This window comes from Hemitrygon akajei, chromosome 13, assembly GCF_048418815.1.
Source record: "Hemitrygon akajei chromosome 13, sHemAka1.3, whole genome shotgun sequence".
NCBI lineage: Eukaryota > Metazoa > Chordata > Chondrichthyes > Myliobatiformes > Dasyatidae > Hemitrygon > Hemitrygon akajei.
In genome coordinates this window covers 88261301-88284327 of record NC_133136.1, presented here as the reverse complement: position 1 = coordinate 88284327, position 23027 = coordinate 88261301, and the positions used below count along the sequence as shown (strand labels likewise).

At 39.4% G+C, this 23027-nt stretch overlaps 1 protein-coding gene across 5 annotated transcripts in view; it reads left to right on the top strand.

The window, feature by feature from the left end:
* lin54 (lin-54 DREAM MuvB core complex component) overlaps positions 1-23027 on the top strand; it is a 105613-nt gene that overhangs the window by 38835 nt on the left and 43751 nt on the right. For all 5 annotated transcript variants that reach the window (XM_073065022.1, XM_073065020.1, XM_073065024.1 and 2 more), the window contains exon 6: positions 16841-17057. In XM_073065022.1, coding sequence (XP_072921123.1) covers positions 16841-17057 — 217 coding nt within the window. The remainder of the gene's footprint in view (positions 1-16840; positions 17058-23027) is intronic.

The following is a 23027-nucleotide window of genomic DNA, read 5'->3' as shown; positions in this document are numbered from 1 at the left end:
TATCTTACTATAGACTGATGAACACTCAGGTGTTTAGAAATGTTTTTGTAGCCTTTTCCAGCTTCATGCATCTCTACAATTATTCTTCTAAGGTCCTCTGAAAGTTGTTTTGATCAAGGCATAGAGCACATAAGCAGATCATTATTGAGAAGAGCAGACTGTCAGTAACTTGAGTTTGTTGTCTTTTTTATAGGGCAGGGCACCTCTGCAACCCACACCTCCAATCTCATCTCATTGATTTGAACACCTGACTCCAAATAGCTTTTGTAGAAGGCATTTCTCCAGAGGTTAACATACTTTATCCAAAAATACTTGTAATATTGGATCATTTTTCTCAATAAATAAATGAATAAGTATAAGGTTTTTGTGTTATTTATTTAATTGGGTCCTCTTTATCTTATTTTAGGACTTGCATGAGGTCTGATCACATTTTGGGTCATGTTTATGCAGAAATTGAGAAATATCTACAGGGTTCTCAAACTTTCTGGCACCTCTGTATGTCTGAGTGAGACTTGGCTTTCTCTCAGCATGGCAGGTACAGATATCAGACCTGAAGGCTTCTCAATTCTCCATATGGACCAACCTGCTGATTCGGAAAAGGCAAAAGATAAACTCTTGGTGGTGCTCTGATGTGGCAGTTTTGTCGAAATTGCATTGCCCTGACCATGAACACCTTGCGGTCAAATTCCATCCATTTTATTTACCTAGGGAGCTCTCCATGATCCTGATTGCAGTTTACATACCACCAGCAGCTGACTGTAATCAAATGCTTGAGATACGTATTGCATGATACTATCTCCAAACAAGAAACAGTCCATCCTTTCCCTTTTCAAATCAAAGTTGGGGGACTTCAACCAGATTTGTTTGAAGGAAACCCTGTCCGATTACCATCAGCTTATAACCTGTAGCACCAGAGATCCAAGTACACTACACACTAGACACATCCTAAGATAAGGATAGCTTACTGTTCCATGCCCAAACTGAATTTTGATAAATCAGATCACTTGACTGACCTTCTCATACCTGCATACAGGCAGTGGCGAAAGAGCAAAGCTCCAGAGATGAACACAGCAAAGCAGTGGTTGCAGGAGGCAGAGAAGCAGCTACGGGATTGCTTCAAGTGACTTGTCTGGGCTGTTTTAAAAGACCCATACAGTCGGCCCTCCTTAACCGCGAATTTCACATGCGTGAATTCAACCAACCGCAAATTGCGAAAACCCAGAAGCGCTCTTCCAGCACTTGTTGTTCGAGCATGTACAGACTTTTTTTCTTGTCATTATTCCCTAAACAATGCAGTATAACAACTATTTTATGTAGCATTTACATCTTATTAGGTTTTATAAGTAATCTAGAGATAACTTAAAGTATATGGGTTATCGTGGATCAGGATTGAAAAAAATCCGAAGTTCTCTTACTAAATAAGTCAGAACAGGTACATCCGGTATTATTTAGCATCAGTTAGTCAAACGTTTGTCTTAGTATATAGTATATATTTTACCTTTCTATGCAATTAAAACACTTAAGAACGTATGTTTCGGTTCCAGTGACGTCATCGTCAAGAATGGCAGCTTAAGTCACTAGCTCCTCCGGAAAAACGCGTATTAAGCCGTTAACCCATCAAATATAGTATTTTTCAAAAGTATTTGAACTGATAAGAGGGGCAGGAATGGGGAAAAAGAATGGAAATTAAAAAAGCGACACTGCAGAGCCAGTGGACGAGAGGAGTGCAGCGAGCGGCTCTCCTACCCGACCGCATGCTAGCGAGGCAGACGCTGGGCCTCGTTCAGGCAAAGCAGCAAATATGATCAAAATTTTGAAAGAGATAAGGGAGTTCCAGAAAGATATAAAACAGCAGCTACATGATATTAAGTCAGAGCTCACCAACGTCAATCAAAAAATAGTGGTGGCAGAGACTTGAATTGAGAAGGTGGAAGATCGCGTTCAAAACGTGGAACGGATACTAAGTAAGACAATAAAAATATTAAATCAACAAGAAGGTAAACTGCTTGACCTGGAGGGAAGATCACGGCGGAAAAATATCAGAATATACAATGTTCCCGAAGGAGCGGAGGGCTTGTCTATGACGGAGTTTGTCGGTAAGTTGCTGTGGGATGTGCTGGAGCTTCCCTTGACTATGGAGCTGGAAATTGAGAGAGCGCATCGTGTGCTCGTCCTGAAGCCTACCCGAGATAGAGCAGATAAGCCACGCTCAATAATAATTAAATTCCTTCGATACAGTACCAAGGCAGAGATTCTACGAAGAGCCTGGGGTAAGAAGAGGGTGTTTTTAGATGATAAATTAATATATTTCGACCAAGATTACCCCCCCTGCAGTCCTGCAGAAACGTAATGAATACTCTGAAGTAAAGCGAATACTAAAACAAGAAAGGATTAGATTTCAAACTCCGTACCCTGCTAAACTTCCACTGTATCAGACAGTGGAAGAGGCGACTACAGACATGAAGGCCAGAGGGTTGCCTGTCAGCGTGATCAAACCGAGGGAAAGCCTGGCTGAGGAATTATCCCGCTGCGCTTGGGAAATAGTGCGAGAATCGAGAAGGCAGGAGACGGGAGGAGGCCGAGAGAAGTATATCAGGAAGAGACTGGGAGTTTTCCAAAGACAGCCCTCACCCACTCCAGAAGAGCCATAACGTTTGGCTAACTTTAAAAATGTTGAGAAGCTAAACGGAAACAAAAGTAGACGGTGATATACCTATCTCGAGAAATACTTATTATAATGTGGATTTTATATTACTTAGTTGTTATTCTTTATTCACTCACTTACTCCTTTTTCCCCATGAAAATGAGAATATATATATATATGTATATGTGTGCATATATGTGTTTTTTTATGTTCAGGGAGTAGATCGATTAAGTTTTATGCTGCTAATTTCAATGATACATTGACAGATAAATACAGATGGCTAAGGACAAAGTAAAATACATTTCTTTTAATGTCAATGGGCTATTAAATCCAATCAAACGTAATAGAATTTTATCCAAAATGAAAAAAGAACAAGCCCATGTAGTATATTTACAGGAAACTCATTTAAGTGATAATGAGCATGGAAAACTAAAGAGAATGGGCTTCACTAATTTGTTTTTCTCCTCATATAAATTAGGACAAAGGAGAGGAGTTGCTATTCTTATCTCAAGTAAGCTAAATTTGGAAAAAGTATTCGAAATGGGAGATAAAGAAGGCAGATATATTCTGGTAAGGGGGAATATAGATGACAATTCAGTTACTCTATTGAATATATACGCACCCCCGGGAAGTAATATTGGTTTCTTTCAGAAAATTACTGATATTATGGTAGCAGAAACAGAAGGTCTCCTGATATGTGGGGGAGACTTACAAACGTTTGTATATTTACAATTACAACCAAACTTAGACTCTTCCAATAGAAAAACCTGTGAAACAAAATCCTTACATAAGAAAGTTAATACACTTTTTGAGGATGTTGGTTTAATTGATATATGGAGGAACCTTTTCCCGACAGAAGGGATTACACTCATTATTCTGCTCCCCATTCTGTATATACAAGAATAGACTATTTCATAACATTTGGAAAAGACAAAGACAAAATAAACACCTGTGGAATAATTGGGACAATAGATGTAAGTGGCCATGCACCTATATATTTATCTGTTGATTTTGACCTACAACCAAAGAATACTATTTGGAAACTAAATTCAAGTCTACTCAATGATCCGTACTTTAAGGAACAAATTAGTAAAGAAATTGGTCTCTACTTAGAATTTAATGATAATGGAGAGGTTTCACCTACCATTTTATGGGATACTCTGAAGGCGGTCTTAAGAGGGAAAATTATAGCGATATCTTCATATAAGAAAAAAATAAGGAATAAAACATTAGAGGAATTACAAAATAGGCTGAAGGAACTAGAGAAAAAACACAAATTGAATTTGGCACAGGATACGTTAGGGGAAATTTTAAAAATTAGGAATGAAATTAATAGTTTGGCTACGCAAGAAATCAGGAAAAATTTAATGTTTCTGAAACAGAGACATTATGAAAGTGGATCAAAGTCTATGAAAATACTGGTGTGGAAACTGGAAAAAAAAGATAGCAGAAAATACAGTTCATAGAATTAGGGACCCAAGAACGAAAATGATAAAAAATAAGCTAAGTGAAATTCAAGAAGCTTTTGAAGTGTTTTACAAAACTCTATATTCCAAAGTTCCAGGGGGAAGCATAACCCAAATTGACACCTTCTTGAATTCTCTAAGAGTTACCCACTTTAAGCGAAGAACAAAATAAAACGATGACCACTGACATAACTGAAGTTGAATTAAAAGCTGCAATTAGTAGGCTTAAATTAAGCACGTCACCAGGATCAGATGGGTATACGGCAGAGTGGTACAAAGAATTTAAAAATGAGTTAATTCCTGTTTTACTCCCCACACTGAACTGGGCTCTAAAAAAGGCACAGATGCCACCCAGTTGGAAGGAAGCGATAATCTCAGCTATACCAAAAGAAGGCAAGGATAAAATGGAATGCGGGTCATTTAGATCAATATCCATTCTTAATGTAGATTATAGATTATTTACCTCCATCATGGCCAAACAATTAGAGGAGTTTCTACCCATACTGATACGTAACGATCAGACAGGTTTTATACTACAACGCCAAACACAAGACAATATACGAAGGACACTTCACATTATGGATCATATACAAAAAAAATAAAATTGAAGCAATAGTCATAAGCGTGGACGCTGAAAAGGCATTTGATTCGGTTAATTGGAATTTTCTTTACAGAGTTTTACATAGATTTGGTTTCCAAGACACAATTATTAAAACACTATATGACAACCCTACTGCTAGGATTAAAATCAATGGATATTTATCAAATAGTCTTACTCTAGAATGGGGCACGAGGCAGGGTTGTGCATGGTCACCACTACTTTTCGCATTATATCTGGAACCATTAGCTCAATACATCAGACAAAATGAAGATATCAGAGGAATTACTATTAAAGGGACAGAGCATAAATTGGCTTGTACGCGGATGACATTTTGATCTATCTAGGGCAACCAACATACTCTTTACCTAAATTGATGCAATCCTTTGAACAATATGGTCAATTATCAGGATACAAGATCAACATAGATAAAACCCAATTACTTTCATATTACTATAGCCCACTAAGAGAAATTGGAAGTCAATATCCCTGGGCATGGCAAACAGAGTCCTTCAAATATTTGGGCATCATTATGCCAAAAGATTTGGCAAAATTATCAGAATGTAATTATCAGCCTTTATATAAAAAATTAAGGAAGATATGGCAAGATGGAACCTGATTCCTTTTTTCAGTCTCAGTTCAAGGACTGAGTCTATTAAAATGAATATACTGCCCAGACTGTTATATCTCTTTCAGACCCTACCAATAGAGATTAATCAAAATCAATCCAATGAATGGAACAAGATGTTATCAAGGTATATTTGGCAGGGTAAAAGGCCTAGAGTTCGTCTGAAAACTTTGCAATTAGCAAAGGAAAAGGGGGGATGGGGCCTACCTTCTCTTAGAGATTATTATTTTGCAGCACAGTTGAGAGCTGTGATATGTTGGTGCAACCCATCATATGACGCTCGATGGAAAAACATTGAGGAGCAGGTACTTCCCATCCTCATACAAGCAATTTTGGCTGATAACAACTTGCAAAGGTACATAAATACTATTGATAACCCATGGGTGAAATTGACTCTTAAAATATGGATAACTGCTATAAAACAATATAATCTAGAGGGAGATACTGCAATTCTTAAATGGTGTGCATATGACTCGGATTTTACACCAAATAATTTGGATGCTAGATTTAAGGACTGGACAGCTAAAGGAATAACAGTTCTTTGCAACATAATGAAAGAAGGAACACTGTTCAGTTTTGAAATGCTTAAAGAAAAACACTTATTAGAAAAACAAGATTTTTATCAGTATTTACAGATGCGACAATATGTTAATAAGACGCTTAAAAATGTAACCAAGGCAAGTACATGCTTGATAGAGCTACTTAGAAAAGCATATAATTCAGATAATAGAATCATTTCAAGCATGTATAAGGGATTGTCAAATCTTAAAACACATTTGACTTCATACATTAAAACAAAATGGGGGAAGGAAGGAGGGATAATTATATCTGAGGAAGAATGGACAATAATATGGAGATATCATTGGAAGTGTATCAGTTCACAGAAATGGAGGGAGTTTGGATGGAAATCAATAAGTTTCAAGATCTTGGCCTCAATACCTCCTTGTGCTATTGGTTCCTCGATTTCCTCATTTGCATACCCCAGTCAGTTCAGATTGGCAACAGGATCTCTTCTGTGATCTCCATCAGCACAGGTGCACCACAATGCTGGGTGCTTAGCTTGCTGCTCCACTTGCCTTACAGTTACGACTGTGTGGTTAAGTGCAGCTCCAATGTTATACTCAGGTTAGCTGATGACACCACTGCCGTAGGCTGTATCAAAGGTGGTCTCAAATCAGCTTATAGGAGGAAGATTGAAAATCTGGCTGAGTGGTGCCTGAACAACTACCTCTCACTCAGTGTCAGCAAGACCAAGGAGCTGCTTGTTAACATCTTGAGAAGGAAACCAGAGATCCATGAGCCAGTCCTCACTGGAGAGTCTGATGTGCAGAGGGTCAGCAGCTTTGTTCCTGGGTGTTATTATTTTGAAGGACCTGTCTTGGGCCAAGCATGTAATTGCATTTATGAAGAAAGCATGCCAGCGCCTCTACTTCCTTTGGAGTTTGTGAAGATTCAGCATGACATCTAAAATTTTGACAAACTTCTGTAGATGTGTGGTGGAGAGTATATTGACTGGTTGCATCACAGCCTGGTGTGGAAACACCAATGCCCTTGAATGGAAAATCCTACAAAATGTAGTGGATAGGGCTAATTCCATCACGTATAAAGCCCTCCCCACTGTTGAGCACATCTACATAAAACACTGTCGCAGGGAAACAACATCCATCATCAGGGACACCCACCACCTAGGGCATGCTCTGTTCTTGCCACTGCCATCTGGAAGAAGGTACAGGAGCCTCAGGGCTCTCACCACCATGTTCAGGAACAGTTATACCCCTCAACCATCAGACTCTTGAACCAAAGGGTGTGACTTTATTCAACTTAACTCACCCCATCATTGAAATGTTCCCACAACCAATGGAGTCACTTTCAAGGACTCTTCATCTCGTGTTCTCGGTGCTTTTGCTTATTTATTTTTTGTATTTGCACAGTTGTCTATTGCACACTGATTGAATGCCCAAGTTGGTGCGGTCTTTCACTGATTCTGTTATGATTATTCAGTAGATTTATTGAGTATGCCTGCAAGAAAATCAATCTCAGGATTGTATATGATGGCATATAATAAATTTACTTTGAACTGTAATTTTAATCATGGTTTTTTATCGTATGGGATGTATCTGTCTTTATGTTAATTGTCTATTGGATGACCTGGATAGTCTAGGCAAAATCGGGATAGCTCACCGAATAAAGTCTGTATGATACAGCAGAGAAAGAGTAAGCAACAGAGTTCTATATACCTCACAGATAAACTCTTGATCATGCAACTACATTGAAACTGTGAAGAAAATTTTCAGCTTAACCTCAACTGCCTTTTTTCCTGAAGGCATTTGTACATACATTCAGGCATGCTACTTTGCATCATTGCACAGTCAGTTGAAAGTACAATTGTTCTGTGGCTTACTCTAGTCTGTTTCCTTCCTTGTAATTTAGCACTTTATTTGGTGAAGCGATTTGAGAGTTGAATACATGATAGGGCTAATTCATAGTTCCTGCACTCCAATCTAAAGCTAAACAGCCTTTTTATATTTTTCGCTTGGAGCCAAGAAGCAATATTATTGGGCATTAACTATTTGGAGAATTGGCTTTAAATAGATTTAGCCTATTGTATTTTTTGTAATCTTGCTTCTGTCCATAGCCTCTGCCTGTATATTGAAAATAAAATCTCATTGCTATAATAACTATTTATAATAAATTTCTGTATTTGCATTTATAATGGAATAATGATGTCATGAAACCTCTTTATTTCTCTCCAAGTTCTTCATCCTGTACTGTGGAGAATCCCCTAGACTTCTTCCACCAATCACTGCTACAAGTTTATGTGTAATGTGTGCAGAAAATATTTATAAGGATGTTGCCTGGTTTTTGTGGGTTTCAGTTATCAGAAGAGATCAGAAAGTCTGTTTCCCTTGAACTGAAGGAGGCTGGGTACAATAGAGGCATAGAAAATTAATCTGAAGGGTATATTTTAACACATAGTTGGTATCTGGAATGAGCTGCCAAAGGTGATGCTGGAGGCAAGAACAGTAACTACGTTTAAAAGGCATTTTGACAGGCAAGTGGAGTTGGTATAGGTAGGCATGATGGGCAATATGCATGTGATGGGCTGAATGGTGTTACGAATGTGCCACAACTCTGAGGGGCCGAAGGGTACAAAGTAGCCCCCTCCTTGAGAATCGCAAGATTGCTATTAATTCGGGTCTGGGACCCAGGAAATGAGAGAGAATCCTCAACGTTTTGTATAGTGTCCTGGCCTCAGCAAGACAAAGCCACGGATAACGGCCATTGTCTCTTGGAGACGGAATTGTGTATTGTACTATTCATTGAAGCCCTCGGGGGATGACCAGAGTGGTCTGGTTGAGGGATTGCATCATCCCAACCTGATTGACATCTGAGACCCCGTGAGTAAGGATAAAAGATGGTCTGGGGAACAACCCCTTTAGATGCACCAGGAGAAACGCTAGAAATCCCGTGACGGCGTTTAATAGCAACAGCCAGTGGGCGGCTCGCGTGTGTCCTTTTCCCTTGCCTGGGAATTGGCGGCCTTACCACGGAAGAACGGCTTAACTAAAGAAGAGGCCACACAAACGAAATTCCGAAGGATCGAAATCATAAAAAGGAAAGCCGGCAAGTTTTCTAAAAATCTCTCTTGACTCCAACCAAAAGCTGCAGCCTGAATGAACTGAGTGACTTTTATATTTCCATCGGACAATACATTATCCCCTAGACAACAATAGAGCTCATTTCTTATTGATTATTATTATACCCACACTTTTAGATTTAGTATTGATGACGTATAATATCTGTATGTTTGCATTGATATTATTTTTGTGTATTTTTACTAATAAATACTGTTAAAAATAGTACCATCAGACTTCAACGGACCTCTCTATCTTTGCTGGTAAGTGACCCAGTTACGGGGTTCGTAACAACTTGGGGATCTCGTCTCGAGATTTGATACCAAATTGGAGGGCCAGTGAATCGGGCTTGTAAGTCCAAACTTGGATCTGGTTGTGCGGGTAGCCAGACAGGAAACCAGCAAAGATGGACGTGGGTGAATTTATAGAAAACCCGACTCTGGAGGCGCTAGAGGCAGCCACAAAGTCGGAATTGATAAATATTGCGAAAGGACTAAACCTCGCAGAGGTGAGGTTGTCGATGAAAAAGCAGGAGGTGCGGAGGGCCATAACTCAGTATTATATTGTGAAGAATGTGTTTTCTGAATATCTCTGAAAAGGCACCAGCTAGTGGGACGGCTCAGTTAGAGTTGGAGAAATTAAGGTTGGAACATGAAATTAAGTTAAAGCAGCTGAGAAGGAAAAGGAAAGAGCCGAGAAAGAGAAAGAAAGGGCCGAGAGAGAAAAGGAAAAAGAGCAGGAAAGAGCTGAGAAACAAAGGGAGCATAAAATTCAGTTAAAACAGCTGGAAGCAGCTGAAAAAGAGAGGGAGAGAGCTGAGAAAGAAAAGGAAAGAGCCGAGAAGGAGAGGGAGGCGGAGAAACAGAGGTAACATGACTTGGATATGGAGAAGTTAAGGCAAGAGCGAAGAGTTCAAGGGTCAGACCAAGAGGAGCGGTTTAATGTTAGTCGGGAGTTTAGGTTAGTACCTCCGTTCGAGGAAACGGATGTTGATAGTTATTTCTTGCATTTTGAAAAGGTGGCAGTGAATCAGAAGTGGCCTAAAGAGCAGTGGGTGGCGTTGTTACAAAGTGTGTTAAAAGGGAAGGCGCAACGGGCATATGCAGCGTTGTCCATGGAGGAGGAAGAGTCGGAGAATTATGAGAAAGTAAAGGAGGCCATTCTTCGGACCTACGAATTGGTACCGGAAGCCTATAGACAAAAGTTCAGAAATTTAAAGAAAGGATGGAATCAGACGTATACCAAGTTTGCCTATGAGAAGGGTGTGCTCTTGGATCGCTGGTGTGCAGCAGAAATAGTGGAAGAAGATTTTTGGCGTCTCAGGGAGTTAATTCTGATTGAGGAATTTAAAGGTTGTGTTTCGGATGATATCCAGATGTATTTGAATGAGAAGCCGAATAAGTCCATCTCCAAATTTGCTAGGTTCGCAGATGAATATGCCCTAACCCACAAAACAAAGTTTTTCTCGAATAAAAGTTACCAGAGAGACCGTGGGAACGGTAGAGAAAGCCCGCCGGCTGAGGCAGAGGTCCCGCCGGGAGCTAGTGGTAAAATTGAGGAGGAGAGGCAAGATGGCAGGAGAGGTCCTGACTTGACCTGTTTTAATTGTGGAAAGGTGGGTCATATTGCATCCAAGTGCCTTGCTCCGAGGAAGGAGACAGGAAAATGGAAAGCAGCAGTCCCTATAGGATGTGCTGTGGTGATCAGTAAATCGACGAGAGAGCCCCAGGTAGACAGAGTACGAGAAGGGTCTGAGACATGTATTTCAGAAGGAACCGTGTCTGTGAGAGAGGAAGACACACCAGTTCCAGTGCGGATCTGGAGAGACACGGGAGCTGAACTGTCATTGATTAGCAGTAAGGTACTAGATTTTGGTCACCAGACTGGAATGGTAGCTTTGAGAGGAATAGGAAAAGGGACAGAAGCAGTGCCCTTCCATAGGATCATTATAAATTGTGATCTGGTATCTGGACCAGTTGAAATAGAGGTGCGATCAGAATTCCCGAGAACTGACGTGGACGTCCTTCTTGGTAACGATTTAGCTGGTGGTAAGGTTTGGTCAGCAATGAAGCTGACGAGCCAGCCTGTGAGTGTTGAGGTCCCGCCCCTAGATTCCAAGATCTATCCCACATGCGCGATTACTCACAGCATGTCGAGAAAGGCAGCTGAGAAAGAGACCAGTTTAAATCCGGCCAGTATCGATTTGGCCGAGACGTTTTTACCGACCCTGTACCAAGAGGGGTTAGAGGGTGGTAAAACGGAGAATAGGAAAGTGAAAGAGAGTAAGGGCAAGGAGGTAGTCCTGCCCTTAGCCAGGAGGAAATTTATAGAGGCACGAAGTAAAGATGAGAAACAGATAAGGCTGTTAAAAGGTCCAGGGTTGGACATGGATGATCTGTCTGGTTTGGCAGGACTGTTTGAAGAAGTTGAAAATTCTAAAGGTGTTCCCGATAATGAAGTGAGGGCAGTCCTAGGTGAAAAGGATGCCATTACCTTGAAGAAGTCTGCTGGGTTGGCAGATGAGGTTGTTTCAGCCCGCGGGGTTGAGTTTACTCTGGAAGTGAGTTGCCCAGAGAGTAGCTGGGAGGATCAGGGGAATTTAGAATTTGAAAAGGGTACGGGTATTGAAAGCCTGGAAGAGGCAAATGTCCCGTTTGAGTGTGTTCAAGATGTGGATGCATGTGGTACTGAACCTAGTAATGGAGCTCAGAAAAAGTCTGAGGTATTTGATTCAGTTGAAAAGGAATGCAGTCCTTGTGGGTCAGATGGACTTGGTTCAGTGAAGAAAGGGTTAACCTTAGTAATAGTGGGAAGTGAGAGTTCCCAGTTGTTTGTGTTCGAAGGTGTGTTAAAAGTTAGTGAGGAGATAAAAGGTGGTGATGTGAATCTTATTATTGAAGGAAAAGGGAAAAGTGTAGTTCCCAAATTGAATGAAGAAAATTTAAAGTCTGAATTGATGTCAAAAGCAGCAACCAGGCTACAGAGACAATGGCTTGGTAACACGTTGCCTGCGAATCAATTACAGATTGAGTTAGAATGTAAAGGTGCCCCACACGCTATTGTTATTCAAGAGTGCGCTGTGAAAAGGCAGAATTTGAAATGCTGTTTGGACAAAGAGTTTAAACTGAAAACTAATAGCCTGAAGGGTCCTGAAGAGAAAACTAGCAACTTGCTTAAAATTACAGAATTGTGTGGAAATTCGGAAAATGGTCTAAGTTTGGAACACATTGTTGATAAAGTAACTCCTATGAAAGGCGCAGGCGAAAGCCTATTCCACACTGGTGCACAAGCTCACCACGTGGGAGTTAACTGGAAAAGGGGCGAGGGTTGACGGGATGCCATTTTAACTAACAGGATCCGGTTTTAAGGGATTTCGACAAAGCATGTGAATAATAAAGACAACCCCCATGGAAGATTGACTGTTAAGTTTGAAAGTAACATAAAGATTAGTATTTGCATGAACTTTTGTAGTATACACGTAAGCTAAGATCACATCTCTTTAGTTTTTGTTTGCTGAAGGAAAGAAGTAAAAATAGGTGGTTATTAAATTGGAGTCTGATGCTACAAGAATTTATTAAGGTACAAGATGTTGAGATATTAAAGGAAGTAACAATGTAATCGTTAACTGTTTAGATGCTGAATTGAATGTATAACTGTATTACCCTGTAGTGAAAAAAAACCTCTTTTGTATTGTGTTAGATTCTAAAATCCTGTAAGACTCTGTATTAATTCATTTTTACCGATGGTAAAAAGGCTTTGATGGAAGGGGGTGTTACGAATGTGCCACAACTCTGAGGGGCCGAAGGGTACAAAGTAGCCCCCTCCTTCTTGAGAATTGCAAGATCGCTATTAATTCGGGTCTGGGACCCAGGAAATGAGAGAGAATCCTCAACGTTTTGTATGGTGTCCTGGCCTCAGCAAGACAAAGCCACGGATAATGGCCATTGTCTCTTGGAGACGGAATTGTGTATTGTACTATTCATTGAAGCCCTCAGGGGATGACCAGAGTGGGCTGGTTGAGGGATTGCATCATCCCAACCTGATTGATATCTGAGACCCCGTGAGTAAGGATAAAAGAGGGTTTGGGGAACAACCCCTTTAGACGCACCAGGAGAAACGCTAGAAATCCCGTGACAGCATTTAATAGCGACAGCCGGTGGGGCTCGCGTGCGTCCTTTTCCCTTGCCTGGGAATTGGCGGCCTTACCACGGAAGAACGGCTTAGCTAAAGAAGAGGCCACACCAACGGAATTCCGAAGGATCGAAATCATAAAAAGGAAAGCTGGCAAGTTTTCTAAAAATCTCTCTTGTCTCCAACCAAAGGCTGCAGCCTGAATGAACTGAGTGACTTTTATATTTCCATCGGACAATACATTATCCCCTAGACAACGATAGAGCTTATTTCTTATTGATTATTATTATACCCGCACTTTTAGATTTAGTATTGACGACGTATATTGTCTGTATGTTTGCATTGATATTATTTTTGTGTATTTTTACTAATAAATATTGTTAAAAATAGTACCATCAAACTTCAATGGACCTCTCTATCTTTGCTGGTAAGTGACCCAGTTACGGGGTTCGTAACAATGGCCTGTTTCTACACTGCACCATGGAGTCATTCCATGGATGTGGGATTTCAATTGCAGTGAAAGGTTAGACTCAGTGGTTCTGACAAGAGCAGCGGAAGTTTATAATGTGTACAGGTTTATAAGGTTTACAAGATCACAGCAGTTTAGATTGGTTAAATAAATAAGCTGTTGTCATAAGCTATTCACTTACCCAATCGTACCTGCCAGATCCCCACAAGAGAATGCTATTTCTTGTCATTTTTCTGAAGTTCTGCTAGTATTTCCCTGCGGAGGACCTGAAGTCCCTACCAAGGACTTTGAAAACAGCTAAGAGGATCATAGTGTCCCTGCCATCTATCGGGGACATTTATCAGGAGGGCCGTGTACATAGGGCCCTTAGTATTATTAAGAATCCCACCCATTCATCCATCATCCTGTATGAGTTTCTACCATCAGGCAGAGGCCTCTGATGCAGAAAAACAAGAGCAGTCAGGATGAGGAACTGTGTCTTTCCCCAGGCCATTAGGCTTCTAAACTCCCAGCTGCATCATATTCCAGGTGTCACTGTTCCATAGTTTACAGTATTTAATATTAATCCACTTTAGTTTGTTACTTACGTGTGATTCATCTGTAGATCTTATCCTTTCCTTCATAAGTTGTTGTGTGTTTATGTGCTTTACACCCTGGTTCAAAGAAGCACCTCATTTCTGTATATGTTATATACATGTATATAGTTAAATGACAATAAACTTCACTTAACTTGTCAATTTGCTTAATCATAATGGTTCTTGATAAGACTAGCCCTTCATACCAGGAATAACCAATTGACCCTTCTTTGAACTCAGTCAAATACAAGTACATTTCTGAATGACACTAACGCTTTATACACTACTCCAGATGTATTCTTGTACAATGCATCAAGCCTTCATTACTGATGTACTCTATCCACAGTTTCAGATGTTTTCCTGATTATTCGCTGTCTGCATGCTAATTTTGTTTTCGATCAAGAATTATCAGATGAGTTCTTATGTCACATCTGTTGTCTCTTTCCATGTGCATTATATTCCTGATAAAGTGGATCACCGTGCATTTCTCTACGTAATAGTCCAGCAGTAAAGGTTTTGCTCATTTATTTACAGTGTATCTCCTTTTGCATATTGTGACCTTACTATGTTTTATTTTGTTATCTTTTTATTGCCAGGGAATGTAAGTTGGCCCCTTCATCTAAGTCATTGACCTGGATTGTAGGTAAATGAAGCCTCAGTGCTAATTCCTGACTCATCCTGCAAAGATCACGCCAAGATGAAACTGATCCATGTATCCCAATTCTCATTTAGCTAGCCAGTCCTCTATATTTGTTGATATGCAACCCTAATGGCATGAGTCTTATACTGTGTTATAACCTTTATGTGGCATCTTGTTGAATGCCTTTCAGAAATGTGTGACAACCACTCTCTTCATCTTTAGCCATCCTGCTAGTTATATTTTGCCATCAGAGCATCTAGGCTGAAGGTGTTATATTTGAATGCACCCAGTAAGTGAAACAGGGTAGATGATCTTGTAGTGCAGTTAGAAATTGACAGATACAACATTGTGTGCATTACAGAGTTGGGGTTCAATGATCACAGCTGGGAACTTAAAATCCAAGGATGCACAATGTTGCAAAAGGATAGGGGGTGGTGTGGATTTGTTGGCTAAAAAACAAAATAAAGTCCTTAGAAAGAAGTAACATAGGATCTGAAGATGTAGAAGCCTAGTAGGTAGAGTTGAGAAATTTACCTTAATGGAAGTGATATAGAGGCCTTCAAACAATAACCAGGATGTGGGTACAAATTCCAATGGGAGATGAAAAAGCATATAAAAATGGCGATGTTACGATGATCATGGGAGGATTTCAGTATGCAGGTCAATTGGGAAAATTAAGTTGGTGCTGGATCCCAGGAGAAGGAATTTGTGGAATGCCAACAATATGATTTTTTAGAGCAGCTCAACCCTACCAGGGAGAAAGCAATTCTGGATTTTGTGCTGTGTAAACCAGATTTGATTAGGGAGCTTAAGATGAAGGAATTTGTAGAAGGCAGTGATGATAATATGATAGAATTCACCCTGCAGTTTGAGGGGGAGAAGCTCTATCAGATGTATCAGTATTACGGTACGACTCTACTCTCTGTATTCTCATGACTGGCTGATCAGGTTCTGCTCTAGCTCTGTCCATAGAGATACCCCTATTTTGGGTTGTATCTCAAATTACAATGAACTGGAGTATCGGAAGGAAATAGAGAGCCTGGTGACATGGTGTCATAAAACAACCTTTCCCTCTGTCAGCAAAACAAGAGCAATGTATTGGCTGGTGCAAGTGCTCCTGTTTATATCAATGGTGCTAAGGTCAAGAGCGTTAAGAGCTTTTAATTCCTAGCAGTTGAACATCACTAATACCCTATTGTGGTCGAGCCACCTTAAGTGCCATGGCCAAGAAAGCCCACCAGCTCCTCCAGTTCCTCGGGTGGCTAAAGACATTTGGCATGTCCTCTTTGACCCTCACCAATTTTTGTAGATGTACCACAGAAAGCATCCTTTCCAGATGCATGACAGCTTGATACACAAACTGCTCTGCCTCTGACCGTAAGAAACTGCAGAGAATTGTGGATACAACTTAGCACATCACAGAAACCAAGCAGAAAAAAGCAGCCAAGATAATCAAAGACCCTACCCACTCCGAACATTCTCTCTTCTCCCCCGCCCACCTTTGGACAGAGGATTCAAAAGCCTGAAAGCATGTACTACCATGATTGAGAACAGCTGTTAGAAGACTAATGAACAGTTCCCTAGTACAATACGATGGATTCTTAACATCACAATCTACCTTGTAAAGACCTTGCACCTCATTCTCTACCTGCACTGCACTTTCTCTGTAACTATAAATCTTTACTTGGTTATTGTTTTACCTTGTACTACCTCAATGCACTTTGTAATGAATTGATCTGTATGAATGGTATGCAAGACAAGTTTTTCACTCTAACTTAGTATGTGACAATAATAAACCAATTTACCAATTTGTCAAAGAGCTTTATGAAAGGGAAACAGTATGACCAAACTTATAACTAATTTTCATCGTTAACGTGGAACAATGTATAAAATAAGCTAAAAATGAAAGTTTACTTGCACATACGCATGATTTTTCTCAACTTTTTTCAAAAGCTCATGTTATTAGCTTGCACTTAGCGATACCAATTGTTTTGTAAGTTTGGTGTTTCTGTTTAATAAAGCTTACTATCTGTTTGTTATTACTTCTTGAGCAGACAGTGAAACCTACAGTCCAGACACTATCTATGGGACCAATGAATGCCACCCAGTTCAAGACCATCATCCCTTTGGCAACCCCACCCAATGTTCACCCGATTCAAGTACCAGGCAGCAAGTTCCACTATGTACGCCTAGTTACTGCAACAACGGCTAGTGGCTCCTCACAGGCGGTCAGCTCCACTTCCAGCACCAACACACAGCCTTTATCACAAGGTTTGCTTCAAGAAGATTTTATTTTGTAATTGTTTCTAAATCATATGTTTGATAAATCAATATGAAAATATTTCTGAAATATATTTTGAAGCTTGAAGAATTGGTGTAAATATCAAATGGTATAACTTTCTGTCCAAAAGCTCTTAACTGTCACAAAGCTGAGAGGTTAATGCTAATTCTGCAAAATACAATAAGTTTTTATTAGTTCTAGATGAAGATCAATAAATATTTTCTGTGAACACACTTAGTGAGTTGATTTGGCCTACAGTGATCTTTTTATTTAAAAATATTTGTGCATTTTCTGAAAACCAATATTTACATTTTGTTCACATTCTCAAGTTCATTGGGGCAGAATAAAAGATATTGAAGTTTTGTATATAACTTGGAAACATGAGAAATTTTGCTATCCTCTTTAGTGCAAAATATTTGGCATTCTGTGAAGTTTTATTGTTGATATGTGTCTGAATTTGTATTAAATTTATCAACATGTAAGTTTGCAGAAATTTTCAGCTTAAGTAAAGTGTGACTTTTGGTACTCAGTGAGAATAATTCACTGTTATTACTGCAGTGTTATGGAGTGATGAAAGTTGTACCTGAAAGAAGGGACACAATTGATATTATCTGCCTGACTTTGGGCCTGGAGTTATTTTAGAGACATTCGACTAATTAGGAAAATTTTAGGTATGTTGTAAACCACCATAATTGTTTTAAAAAAACAAACATTTCTATTCAGAGTTGTGAGTGTTGGCAAAGGTGAGAAACTTTACACCCCAGCTTTTTTCACTGGCGTCTTTCACAATTGTAGTTTTCATCTGCCTTTATCGAAGCCTTAATGCAAATGTTATTCTTTTTTTTTAATTTTTTTTATTAGTTTTTCAAAACATTTTACAAAATTAAAAACCCCAAATCCCAATGAGAAGCATTAATACAGAGCAAGGTTAAGCATACAATAACAATATGCTACACAGGAAGAGAATTTAACAAAAAAGCACCTAAATTAAAGACAAGTGAGCTTAGTGTCCTCCCCAAACCCCACAACACAAGAAAAAAAAACAATTCCAGACCAACCACCACACAATATAGAGAGTATAAGTCCGGACAGTCAAACTCCCAGACTGTAAATACACTTAGCAACAGAGGATAATAATGCCTACTACCAGAAAAAAAAAAGGGAGCTGAAAGCAAGGGACTGAAAAGAAAAAAAAACGCTAGTCAAGAGGAAGGTTATGAAAGTACTCGATAAAAGGCCCCCAGATCTTATGGAACTTTAAATCCGAATTGAGAACTGAATAATGAATTTTTTCGAGGTCCAAGCAGGCCATAATGTCGTTAAGCCATTGCGCATGAGTGGGCGGGGCAACATCTCTCCATCTAAGGAGGATCAAGCGTCTCGCCAGGAGAGAGGCAAAGGATAGTATTCGGCATTTGGTCGGACCCAGACATAAATCTGTCTCGCCCTAAAAACCGAACAGAGCAATTAAGAGGTTAGGTTCTAGGTGCTGATTCAGAATACCCGATAGTGTAGTGAAGACATCTTTCCAGAATTTCTCCAAGCTAGGACAGAGCCAGTACATATGGATGAGAGAGGCCACACCCCTCTTGCATTTATCACAGAGCGGACTAATGCCAGGGTAGAATCGAGATAGTTTAGATTTAGACATATGGGCTCTATGAACAATCTTAAACTGTAAGAGACAGTGGCGAGCACAAAGAGAGGTTGAGTTAACCGATTTGAGAACTGAGTCCCAGCTCTCCTCGGATAAGGAGATATTTAAATCCTGCTCCCAGGCCATTTTAATTTTATCCACAGGGGCCCGTCGTAAGGCTGCTAGTTTATCTTGGATAATTGAAATTAAACCTTTACCTAGTGGATTAATGGAGAGAAATAGGTCCATAGCATTTTTCGCAGGCATTTCAGGAAAGTTAGGAATTAAAGGAGCAGTAAAGTGTCGGATTTGGAGATATCTGAAAAAGTGAGCGTTAGGCAGGTTGAACTTAACAGAGAGCTGTTGAAAAGAAGCAAAGCGGTTATCAATGAAGAGATCTTCAAAATGTCTAATGCCCTTCCTGTACCAAACATGGAATGCTGAATCGAACGTGGTAGGTAAAAAAAAGGTGGTTATGTGCGACAGGGCTAGAAATGGAAAACCCCTGGAAAACATAGCATTTCCTGAACTGAGCCCATATACGCAAAGTGTGTCTAACCAGAGGATTAGCTATTGATCTGGGCAGACTGCTAGGGAGTGCAGAGCCAAGAAGTGCAGATATAGATAATTCTTTAGTGGAGCTCAACTCCATTGCCACCCAGTTAGGGCACTCAGGTTGACCGTGGAAGAAAGACCAGAAGGCAGCACAACGTATATTAGCTGCCCAGTAATATAAGCGAAAGTTAGGTAAAGCCATGCCACCCTCTTTTTTAGATTTTTGGAGGTGGATTTTATTAATTCTAGAGCGCTTATTCTGCCACAGATATGACAAAATAATACAGTCTAAGGAATCAAAAAAAGATTTAGGAATAAAAATTGGGATAGATTGAAATAAGTATAAGAATTTGGGGAGAACATACATTTTGACAACATTGATACGACCTACCAAGGACATAGATAGAGGTGACCATTGTACCAGACTCTGTTTTGTAGCATATGAAAGGTTGACAAAGTTTTCACGAAAGAGATCTTTAAACTTCCTTGTGACTGTAATTCCAAGATAAGTAAATTGATTATGGGCTACTTTAAAAGGGAGATCTCGAAATATTAGTTCTTGTGCTTCTTTATTAATTGGGAAAAGTTCACTCTTATGTAAGTTGAGTTTATAGCCAGAGATCTGGCTAAACTGGTCAAGAAGTGAAAACATTAGAGGTAAGGATGTAGACGGATATGAGAGAAAGAGTAGTAAGTCATCAGCATAGAGAGAGACTTTATGTTCAACACCCCCTCTCCAAATCCCGGTCAGTTCAGGACATTTTCGAAATGCTATCACCAGAGGTTCTATAGCCAAATCAAAGAGAAAGGGACTTAAGGGGCATCCCTGACGGGTGCCACGTTTGAGATTGAATACTTGGGATTTCTGAAAGTTAGTTAGAACAGAAGCAGTAAGACACAGGTACAGCAATTGGATCCAAGAGATGAAACTTTGGCCGAGGTCAAATTTTTCTAAGACTGCAAAAAGGTAGTTCCACTCTATACGATCAAATGCTTTCTCCGCATCAAGGGAGATAACACATTCTGGAGTCCCAGTTGGAACTGAGTATAAAATATTAAATAGACGCCGAATGTTAAAAAAAGGGAGACGGTTTTTAATAAAGCCTGTTTGGTCATCAGAGATAATGGAGGGAATAACGGTTTCTAATCTATGAGCCAACACTTTAGCTAAGATCTTTACATCAACATTGAGCAGAGAGATCGGCCTGTACGAGGAACACTCTGTTGGGTCTTTGCCCTTTTTTAAAAGAAGAATAATAGATGCCTCATTGAAAGAGGGTGGCAATTTGCCGTAGTTAAACGAATCAGATAATACTGAAAGTAACTGAGGAGAAAGAAGTGAGGAGAATGATTTATAAAATTCCACAGGGAACCCATCAGGTCCAGGAGATTTCCCTGAGGACAGTGCAGAAATTGCAAAAGATATTTCTTCTAGTGATATAGGCGCATTAAGTTTGGCTTTGAAATCAGAATAAAGTGAGGGGATATTCAGATTCTGTAAAAATTGATCCACAGAGATATTGTCATTCAAGGATTCAGAGGAATAAAGCCGAGAATAAAAAATTTTAAATGCGTCATTAATTTCTAAATGATCCGATGTAAAGTCTCCGTTCTCCTTCCGGATCTTTGTAATATGTTGTTTGGCTTTAGAACGCCTCAGCTGATTGGCTAGGAATTTACCAGACTTATCCCCATGAATGGCAAATGTTATTCTAAGACATTTTTTAATCTTTCTTTCTTCAGCTGTTGTGTTTATGCTCATCTTAACCTTCTAACTTCTAAATTACCACTGCACTTCCTATTTTAAACTCTTGTGTCCATAACACTTGTTAAATCTGTCCCTTTTTTTTGGGAACTTGCTGTTTGAGGTTTATGTCAATTTTCAGTCCTGTCATAGTTCTCAGATGGTTTCAATTCAAATTGCAGTGAATAACCACTGTGATCATTGTCCATCCATTAACCCTCTATGTTTTTGGTACAGCTGTAATCCATTTTCATCACTGTTCCTTCCTGGCCTTTTCATTGGGAAAGCTGCTTGACTTATTCTGAACACCAATCATTGTCCTTTACATTTGTTCTTGTGGATATGTCTGCTCTTAGTAGCAACATCTACATTATCGTCAGACATAGTCTATTTTCATCCGTATTCTAGCAACTTGCAGCATCACGTCAACCAACCTTGATATTGTTGTATTACTACCCTGTTCTGAAACTACAAATCTAATGTGCAGTTTTCTCTCATTAAGGATTAGTGAATGGTTTGCTTTTAGATAGACCTGGCATCGATTCAGCAGGTCAAATATGCTGCTCATAAGTTGATATTTCTGCAATACTGGGAAACTGCTACAAACTCCAGACACCTTTTGCTATGGTCTATCTACATGCTATTCTAGAGTGATGACAATCTCGTCTTTCCTGCTTTCATCTCAATTTGACTTTCAAAGATCCATCACAGTTTGCCATCAATCACTTGAATCACCAGCAATTAAAATGGTCAGTAATGGGGGAATTCTTTTGTTCTCATTCTCTTTTTTTTGTTGATTTTATTTCATTCCCTCCCCAGCCTCACCCAAAAAGTTTGTCGCCTAACTCTTAACAGATTGTGCTCAACCTTAATTCCATCCTTCCTGACTTGTATTCCCTTCTGGTCACTAATAATTGCAATTTAAATTTTGCATTTTTGTACTTTAATACTGTATCCCATCCTATTCTTTAATTTCCTTCAGCCTTGAAGTCATCAGCTTTTGTTGCTCTTTGGTCTTATGTGCATCAGTATCGATACAATGGATTTCCTTCTCCAGACTCCCCTGCCTTGGTTTCCCTTTAGGCCTGGTTTACAAATGCCTTTGATGCGATCATTTATTTTTAATGTTCCCCTACTGTCTGGATAGCTTTGTATATAAATGGAAATAACTGGTTCTGAATTTGCGATTTAAATTTTGGCAGTTTTATTATCTGTAGGAACACAAAAATGTTCCATTTGTTTTTTTTTTGCAGCTTATGCTTTTGATTATCTTTTCTGTTGTATTTAAGTTGCTAGGTTTGAGGACCAAGCCCAAATGATTTTTTTATTTTGCTTGTTTTTGATTATACTGGGATTATTCAAATTTAAGATGGAGAAATAAATAGAGAGGAAAGTGGCCACCTAAGCTACAAACTAAACAAAGAACAAGGTAACAGTAATTCTGAAGTAGCGCAACGTACCTCAGGGCAATTGCAATGCCCTGCAGTGCCGACTAACATTTGACACAACCTCTGAACACTTTAGTTGGTATGCTGCTGAATATCCAGTAGTCACTTAATTATGTAGCATAACTAAAATAGGTGCTGGGCATTAAATTAGTATATAGACTGGCTGTTAAGCACAAAACTTCAGTTTCCCTTTGAGTTCTTCAAGATGTCAGTGTAAATAAAGTGCCTAAAGTAATCAGAAATTAGCATTATCCCTTTACCAGTGCAATGATTTTTTGAATTTTATTTAACTGGAGTGCTGTTTCAAAAAAGTTTGATAGCAACCCACATAGGGAGATTTAAGAGCAGGTTTGGAAGAAGGTATTTAAAGAGAAACTGCTTCAAAACTTGTGTAGTTGAGGTTTGTGCAGAAGCAATTTACTATGCTTGAATAGAATGTGTGGGCAGGATACAGCAGAGTATGTGTTAGTTTCAGGTTGTTTTGCTTTCATTGGCTTTTAATATCTTAAACCACGATGTCAAAGAGAAGCTTTTGGCCCACGTCTGGGAAAGCTGTCCAATGTTCCATTTTCCTGTA